Here is a 10000-nt window from a genome sequence, read left to right on the forward strand (position 1 = left end):
GATACCTGATTTTAGCCCTGATATCTGATTTTAGCCCTGATATCTGATTTCAGCCCTGATACCTGATTTTAGCCCTGATACCTGATTTTAGCCCTGATACCTGATTTTAGCCCTGATACCTGATTTTAGCCCTGATATCTGATTTCAGCCCTGATACCTGATTTTAGCCCTGATATTTGATTTTAGCCCTGATATCTGATTTTAGCCCTGATATCTGATTTTAGCCCTGATATCTGATTTTAGCCCTGATATCTGATTTTAGCCCTGATATCTGATTTTAGCCCTGATACCAATATTGTTAAAATAAGAATAACTTTTTGCGTAAAGTGAATTATCACAGCCTCCTCCACGTTACCACTCTAACTGCTCTCTGCTGGATGTACTAAACAATGTCTATGCAAACATAAACAATATGCACAAGCAGCCACTGATAGTTACAACCTTTAAAAATGATTCATTTACATATTTAAATGTAGTATAAAGACACAGATTTCAGGAAATCTAGAGAACATTATTCTACTTCCTGAGTTTCAGCACAGAGAAGAGTCTGAGGATTTCCTGGATCCTGAGGAGCTTCGGGCTTTAACATCGCACTTTAGCTTTATAGGCAGATTTCAGGGCTAAAATCAGATATCAGGGCTGGAATCTAATGCAGAGGTGATTCAGCAGTGGATGGGGGTGGGTGAGCTTTAGCAGACTGAAGGCGAGTCATGCTGGATCAGGTTTTAAAGGTCTTGTTGTTTGTAAATAAAGAGCAGCAGGACGAACAGTGATGAGTTAATAGTTCTGCTGCTGTTTAACACGTCAGAAATGAAAGCTCCTGTTTCTTGAATTAAATCCTACACGACTGAATCATCACACACTTCAGCTGCAAGTGCTTTCAAATAAATGAGGTAACTTGTTCTCTGGTAGCGTATATAATATTATCTGTTATCTATTAAAATCAACAAATAAATAGATAACACACAGGCTTCAAATCTGTTACAATAGTATAATAATAGCTGTTACAACAGTGTAATAATAGCTGTTACAACAGTGTAATAATAGCTGTTATAACAGTGTAATAATAGCTGTTACAACAGTGTAATAATAGCTGTTATAACAGGGTAATAATAGCTGTTACAACAGTATAAATTCTTACTCTTAGTTTGACGTGCGTTCGTCTCCGCAGCCACTTCTCTCTGGGGCTGGAGGGGCAGAAGGACGTGGCGTCGGAGCTCTCGGCCTCCTGAGTCTTCACACAATCACAGTGCATCACCTGTCAATCACCCGGAGCAGAGACACGCATAAATAACCTGTGATCACATTCTCCCGTCTCCCTCACTGCGTCACAACACACACACACACACACACACACACACACATACACACACAAACAAACACACACACACACACACACGCACACACGCACACACACACACACACACACACACACAAACACACACAACTCAGCTCTTGTGTTATGTTTTGATAGGTTTGCAGGTCAGGATGTTTTTATAAATAAAGGAATACAGGTCGATATTTCAGTTTTTTGAATTTTGTACACATCCTGACCTGCAGGTAAAAAACAGATCTGTATCGTAATCCTCAGAAACGCTTGGTTGATGACTGTATGATTAATGATTAATCATTTAGGGTCTTTATATTATATCACTGAGGAATGACTCTAAATGCAGCTTTCTAGTTTAACTTGCTTCTTTGACAAGGCCAGGACTCAGGTGCCGGGCATGATGGGAATTTTCAGAAATCAATAACAGATGATCTTGTATTAAGTTTTTTTTTGGAAGAGCAGATCCAAGGATTTATTATTATTTATTATATTATTACACAGATATTAATAGAAACCTTTAGATATCCTGTGAGTTTGTGGAACCTAAAGAATTAAAAGAATATAAAAATAATTCTACACTAAATCAGTTTGAGCCTCATATTCCCTACTGTTAGCTGCAGCAGCAAATAAGAAAACAGCGTCTTTCTTTTATTTACTTTAAACTTTTTTTATTTTGCAGACAGTATGAACCCATGATATGTCATGTTTTATCTGATTCACTTTACTAGATTAGTTATTAGTTATTAGTTATTTTCACATTTCAGGACTGCAGAAGAGGAGGGTGCAGGTAATGAACTGGAGCCTATAGAGAATGTAATAAAATAAATGTGAATATTATACCCATAATGTTGCACATCTTAAGACGTGTTTACAGGAAGAACTGGACAAAATATCACTTCATTACTTGGTCAAATACAACTGCAGGAAAGACTGTCAACAATAAAAAGTGGTAAATATGTTACTATCCCAACTTACAGGCCTGAGATGCAGGAATGGATCTATATTTAAAAAGGTAATAAGGTCGACCAGACATGTATGTAAGAAACTGGGCTTTTTTTGTATTTTTCATTCTGTCCAAACTTATTTCTGTGGCTTGAATAAAGAATAAATAGAAACTATTCAGGCTGATGTAGATGTTTATGGCTATTGTATAGATCAAAATACGTCACATACCATCACAGACACCATTAAAACCCTAATATATGTGTTACCTGTCTCAGCAGGAAGGCCACGACGTCAGTAGACTCCCAGTAAGAAGCGTGAAACAGGTGAGGCAGAGCCACAGTGGGAAACGCAGTGAGAACATCAGGACAATACAGAGAGTAATCCAGACGCTTAGAACCCCACCAGCTACTGGAGACTGAAACACACACACACACACACACACACACACACTTTTATGATAGCGCTCATAATAATCTCCAGCACAGGGTCTTTTGCAGTAAAGAACAGCATCATTTATCAGACCCAAACTAACGAGTGATTAAAGCTGTTCTGATTGGTTCTGATTGTGTCTGATTGTATCTGATTGGTTCTGATGGACGGAACATTAAAGCTTTTAAAGCAGTAAAGACTCCAGCAGAAGAGTGTTACGGCTCAGCCGGAGTTCAGCTGCAGGACTTTTCATTTAGAGAATAATGATGATGTTTAATGAGCTCGAGATGAAGGAACTCGATTAACAGACCTGAGTCTGAGTTTAGCTGATCTGAGATCTGTTCTACAGTCACTCACTGTTAGAGACGGTGCTGCTGATCCTGCTCTCCCAGCAGCCGGAGGACTGGCTGTCTGTACTGGTCAGACTGGCCCTGCGGCCGCCCCCCTGCTTCACCCCCCGCTCCACCTCCTCCGCTCGCGGGGATCCGGACGCTGCAGCCGGACCTCCGTTCAGAAACATCTCAGGGTGAGTGTGAATATCATCGACTGTGAGGAAAGAAACACATCATACATCAGGTTCAATTAATCAGGTTTAAATGAATCTGTGTTTCACCAGAACTCAGCAATTCAGTAAATTAAATTACATTAAATAATCCTTAGAATTAGTTGGTTTAATTTAAAGCATTTCATTTTAGAGGCCTTCTGTAACACATGCAGTACAGTCATCATCTCTTTATTATTATCAGTTAACACCCGTCGCTAAAAATGAACGAGAGCGTATGTTCCATTGTAATTGAAATATTGACCTTCACTGGTTTTCAGCTTCAATAACAGAAAAAACGGCCCTGAAACAGCAGATTATTCATTTTTCAGCATCACAAACACCAAAGAACTGTTTCAAAAGAATTCTAATAAAAACTCAAGCAGTGACCAGAGAAAACTGGTGTGCTTAATATATGTGATATGAACATCAGATATCACAGGGGCACAACAAGCTTAAGAATCACCTGATGCTGTGAGCATTACTTCACAGTATAAACATTTTAGGTGAATCCAGCTGTTGTGTTTCGATGACTTTAACCTGGTTCAAGAGCAGTTTTTCATCTGGAACCAGAGGATCAGTTTTACTAAACACTGTTGATAAAATCATCACCTTCTCATCAGCATTTTTAACAAAAATCAGATTAATCTTGTTTGCAGGTTTAGACTAATTATTAGAGTCTAATTATTAATTCATTAATCTGTGATTAACAGCAGATTCTTTATATAAATATTGTACTTTATCAGGGACTGTGGGAAAGCATGATAAAGTCCTGTAGCACTAATATGGATATTTAAATTTACACACACAGCATCTCTGGATAAAGTTTTTATTCTATATTCTACCTCTGATAAAGAATCAGATCTGGTCTAAACTCTGATCTGCTGGGATCAGATTGATACCAAAACAACCATTATTATACTAAATTAATAAAGTGAATTGATGCAGTTCTTTTATTTTTGTTGCTGCTGTATTTGAAAGGGTTTTGCACGGATGAATTGCGATGACTAACTGCACTAAAGAGCAGCTTTTAAAGTGATGTGAACTTTGAGTGGAGTGAACACTCACCCACTTATTCAGCTAAAAAAAGACAAATTTACATTATTCAATTGACCTTATTTCTAGGAACCCGCCCATTATCCCAGATACTCGTGTGTGTGTGTGTGTGTATACTCGTACTCAAGCAGATTTAGAAACAGAATATTTTCACTTTGAGACCAAAATCAGACGAGTTTAAGAGCCTCTTACTGAAACAAAAGAAAACAAGATTTTATTGTAAAGCACTGAGATCTTTGTGTTTGAGGGAAAGAGCTAAACGTTTTCTACTGTAAGTTGAGAACTCTAGTTTTCCACTCTGGTAAATTCCAAGAGCGTTAAACACAGCTAACATCTACCAGAGCAGTTTTAGGTGAAGCTCATGTTAACAGGTAACATCTGTCATAAATCACATCCATATTCATTGAAAGACACATAATTTCATAAAAAGATACTGAACATTAAAACATGGTGGTGGTAGGATGGTGTTATGATGATCTGGAGCTGCTGGATAACTTGCTGTAATAGATGGAAGCAGGAATTCTGATGTTTATCAGAAAATCCTGAAGGAGAATCAGAATCCGTCCATCTGTTCCTTACTGACCTCAATGACCCAAAGCACACAAACAATTCCAGCTCTGAACGGCTCAAACTAAACTAAATTAAAAAATGTCTGAATTAAAACAATTTTGTAAAGAGGAGTGGAACATTAATAATTGCAAGTTATCAGAAAAACTTGTTTACAGCCAAAAGTGGCACAACTAAGCTATTAGGTTTAGGGGCAAATATTTATTCACAAAGGGACAGGGAGATTTGGATAATAAATTAATTTATCGTTTAAGATTATCAGGTTGTCTGATACACAAATGTGTTTGTTAATCTAAAAAAAAAAGAAATCTGGGGGTAAATGTTTATTTACAGCACTTTGTTAGATCACCTTTATATGAAGAGCAGAGGAAGCGGAGGTTCAGGAAGGAATGAGATGCAGGTTCTGAGGAGAAGTCGTATCAGATGAAGCTCCTCAGACGCTGAATCTCTACAGCTCCTCTGAACAGCAGGAACCGAGCGTGAGCAGAATAATGCTGCTGTATTTTAATGTGAACGTCAGAATCTGTGAAACCTGCTGCAGGAGGCTGATCTGCACACGGCCTTCAGGTTCTGGATTAACCTCTCAGATTCTGACCTTTTCTACAGGAAGCGCCGCGGCTCCTCCTAATTTCACCGTCACTAAAGAGCCCGGCGGCGGCAGAATATAAATGCAGGATCTCTCTCAGATTCGTGATCAGGAATCTCCCAGGACTAATATCTAACAGAGAACACAGGACATCACGCCACACTGCGCCGGTACATGCGCCGGTACATCAGGTACTGAGCTCATGACGAATCAGAGAGATTAAGGTGTTTATTCTACACTTTAATATGAATAATAGCAGAAATGTTACTGAAGATAATCATTATTAACTCTGTATTGCAGAGTGTTTTCTTTACAATAGTTCCTCACTATACAGTGAAATTATCCCTGTTTACACACAGTTACAGCTAAAGTTACAAACGGACCAGAGTTAGTTTTAACCGGATCAAATAGAGCTGGTCTGAAAACAGGCTTAATAAACTGATGAATTATGTTAAATTACATATCTGTGATCAAATACATACTAATCAAGTAAGAAACCTCAACTAATACTAAATACTGTCCTGTATAACTCAGGCTGAGCAGATCATCACCCACAGTCCTGGCGGCACAGTGACAGATGCTGGCAGGCAGATAGACAGAAGAGAGAGAGAAAGAGAGAGAGAGAGAGAGAGAGAGAGAGAGAAGAGAGAGAAGAGAGAGAGACAGAGAGAGAGACGGTCTGATGGTGTGATGAGGAGATGGTGTGATGGTGTGATGATCTGATGGTGTGATGATCTGATGGTATGATGGTGTGATGATCTGATGGTGTGATGAGGAGATGGTGTGATGATCTGATGGTGTGATGGTCTGATAGTGTGATGATCTGATGGTATGATGGTGTGATGATCTGATGGTGTGATGATCTGATTGTGTAATGATCTGATGGTGTGATGGTGTGATGATTTGATGGTGTGATGATCTGATGGTGTGATGATCTGATGGTGTGATGATGGTGTGATGATACTAAAAGCCAAGGTAGCACTGTAGGGGATAAGGCCTGTTTCTTTGGGAGGGGGTTTCTTTTCTCCTGTGTTTTGTTAGTTAGGGAGGGAGGGAAGATTTATGTATTTTTGTTTCCTTTTTTTTAGTTAAGTTTAGGTAAGTTAGCTGTAAACTTCTAAGTTAGTTTTGTTTCTTTCTTATCCCTGACGTAAATGCTACTATTTATTTAAAATAAATCATTTTGGCTTGTATTTCTGTGGTTGGTATCTTTGGTCTGGGCTTAAAATGTGTGTGCGGGTGTCGTCCTACCTTATGTTACTGGTCTGGCTTTCCAGGCCATAACAGTGTGATGGTCTGATAGTGTGATGGTGTGATGATCTGATAGTGTGATGGTGTGATGATCTGATAGTGTGATGGTGTGATGATCTGATAGTGTGATGGTGTGATGATCTGATGGTGTGATGGTCTGATAGTGTGATGGTGTGATGATCTGATAGTGTGATGGTGTGATGATCTGATGGCGTGATGGTCTGATAGTGTGATGGTGTGATGATCTGATAGTGTGATGATCTGATGGTGTGATGATCTGATGGTGTGATGATCTGATGGTGTGATGGTCTGATGGTGTGATGATCTGATGGTGTGATGGTCTGATGGTGTGATGATCTGATGGTGTGATGATCTGATGGTGTGATGGTCTGATGGTGTGATGATCTGATGGCGTGATGGTCTGATAGTGTAATGATCTGATGGTGTGATGGTCTGATGGTGTGATGATCTGATGGCGTGATGGTCTGATAGTGTGATGATCTGATAGTGTGATGGTGTGATGATCTGATGGTGTGATGATCTGATGGTGTGATGGTCTGATGGTGTGATGATCTGATGGCGTGATGGTCTGATAGTGTGATGGTGTGATGATCTGATAGTGTGATGATCTGATAGTGTGATGGTGTGATGATCTGATGGTGTGATGATCTGATGGCGTGATGGTCTGATAGTGTGATGGTGTGATGATCTGATAGTGTGATGGTGTGAGGATCTGATGGTGTGATGATCTGATGGTGTGATGATCTGATGGTGTGATGGTCTGATGGCGTGATGGTCTGATAGTGTGATGGTGTGATGATCTGATGGTGTGATGATCTGATGGTGTGATGGTCTGATGGTGTGATGATCTGATGGCGTGATGGTCTGATAGTGTGATGGTGTGATGATCTGATGGTGTGATGAGGAGATGTGTGGGGTTTCTGATGGGTAACAGAGAGAGAATATGAGCTCTGAGCTCGAGGGACGATAAAAAATATAAAAATAAAAATAAGGCTGCAGGTCCACAGCGAGCTCCTGAGAGAAAAATAACTCCACAATAAAAATCTACAACATCCACAGTTTCCCTCCTCGTGCTGAAATTCAGAGCAGATGAACAAATGAAGTCGATGCCCAGAAAAACCATAAACAAGCAAACAGCCGCGCTTTTCCTGGATATTACAGACATTAATCACATTAATCACATTAATCACATTAAAATCTGCAGAGCGGATCTGTGATCACTGTAATGATGGAACTACCTTCCACACGGGAGACTGAACCAGAGCCTCTCCATGTGGCTGCTGTAATTAATTAGTGCATTAAACCAGCCTGTAGATGTGTGTGTGTGTGTGTGTTATAACAATTATTCTGACTTCTGTTTATTGTGGTCAGAAGAGTAAAATTTCAGAATTATTAATCTAGTTTATCTGGTAAAGTCTGTGGGATTTGTGCTCCTTTACTGGACTTTAGATCACAGTTTAAATAAGTATTAAATCACACTCCACACATCTATAATAATAATACTGCACGTATTACAGTATATAATACGCTTATCATTACTTTAAGTGTTGGCTGTTATCATATTGTCATAAAATGCAATATTTGAATTTTCATGATTTTAATTGATTTAATTCCGATAACAATCATAGATCTACATTTAAATGTATGTCTTTATCAGATGCTCTGTTCCAGAGAGAGATACGTAAAGTGAAAGAGCTTAGTCATTCGCTCTAAGATATTTTTTTAGATCTGCTTCTGCCAGAAATGAGCCAGAAAACAGCGAGTCTCCTCCAAGAACCGGAATGTAGAAATCACTACAGCTATTAAAATCATGTGAAGTACAAAACACAGTAAGAAGAACCCTTTCCCGTGTCTTTCTAGTGCTCTTAATAACGCACTAGTGTCTGTGAATCTTGAATCTTGAGCAACAGATACTACAGCATTACTAAAGTGCACTAGAAAGACATTGAAAAGGGTCTTAGTTGGAATTCTTTAAGTATTCTTCAAGGGTTCTTTAATTCTTTATTAATTGTTTTTTAATAAGATGATGCATCTATATAGAACACATTAAACACTTATAGTTGTTTAAACAATAAAAAACAGTTTTTTGTAGACGTTCATTAAGGCTGTTCATTAATTCAGTGTCAGTGGTTTATTATCACTTTAAAAGGTACTGCATTATATATAATATATAGATTTGAATCATAAAATTTTAAGTTGAGTGTGAAATGGTTCACTAGTCTTGACTAAAACCCCTAAAAGAACTACTTATTAAAGGGTTAAATCTTAGTTTTAATCTGAATCAGAGCTCTTTCAAACCAGCCAATCACCATATATATGCCACAGGCTATATAACACATTTATAAACAGTTATAACAGTGTAAACACATCTCTCACATCTCTCCAAGACACATGTACATCTGAAACTCTCTGCAGTGTAAAAATCAGTCTAAACAGGTATTTTCTCATCAGAACAGCCTGCTGACGCACGACAGCGTGCAAAACTCCTGACAGCAGCCGTTCATAAAAGAACTGAAGAAATAAACAACTGTGTTTTTTTATGTGGATTAGCATTTTTAACCACAGCTCAAATCTCAGTCTGATTAACTGCAGAAATCTCTGAATCCCGAGTGAAACGCATGCGGTTAAAATCTGATCCAGATGTAATTTAGTTTTCTATCATATAAAGTGATCAGATATAAACAGGCTCTTTGTGTTCAGTGTTCTGAATCAGAGGCTTCAATCCAGAACATCTTTTGGGAAACAGGCAGAAATTTCACAACATAATAATACAGATCAAAACTGACTTTATAAAGCAGCTTGAACTGCAATGAAGAATTTAATACCAACAACATTTTACAGATACAAGGTTTTGTTTCCACTGTGACAAATTACAGCCTATAAAACACCATTCTTTCTCTTCCTTTCTGCATCAGCCTTTACTAAAACCTTCAGTCTATTTATTCTTTATCTTTAAATTACATTTTTGAGCTCAACCAACCAAAATCTCAGAATCACTCGTCCCACTTATTTTTTTTTCTTGCTGGGAGCCCAGTTTAAAAGCAAGGGCAAATCAGACGCAGCAGACAAGTTAGTTAAATGTGTGTCTGAGTCCCAAAACTAGGCTGTAATGTTCTGTAAATAAACCAGCATCTCATTATAGAGAGAGGCAGGCTGCTGCTCTGGGGATTAAATCAGCGAGACTGAAACACAGAGAGAGAGGAAGCTGTGCAGACGCTCAGGTTAACTGTGATCCCGAGGGAGAACAGAGAGACAGAGAAGAACAGAGAGACAG

General features: G+C 38.6%; 1 protein-coding gene across 1 annotated transcript in view; it reads right to left on the reverse strand.

Moving 5' to 3' along the window:
- Window positions 1-1058: 1058 nt before the first annotated feature.
- The window catches only part of pitpnm3 (PITPNM family member 3), a 106391-nt gene continuing 97449 nt past the window's right edge, over window positions 1059-10000 (reverse strand). Inside the window, 3 exon segments of the mRNA XM_049467217.1 lie at window positions 1059-1258; window positions 2542-2690; window positions 3062-3250. Coding sequence (XP_049323174.1) covers window positions 1097-1258; window positions 2542-2690; window positions 3062-3250 — 500 coding nt within the window. The 3' untranslated portion in view covers window positions 1059-1096.

The sequence above is a fragment of the Astyanax mexicanus genome, chromosome 18, assembly GCF_023375975.1.
Source record: "Astyanax mexicanus isolate ESR-SI-001 chromosome 18, AstMex3_surface, whole genome shotgun sequence".
Lineage (NCBI taxonomy): Eukaryota > Metazoa > Chordata > Actinopteri > Characiformes > Acestrorhamphidae > Astyanax > Astyanax mexicanus.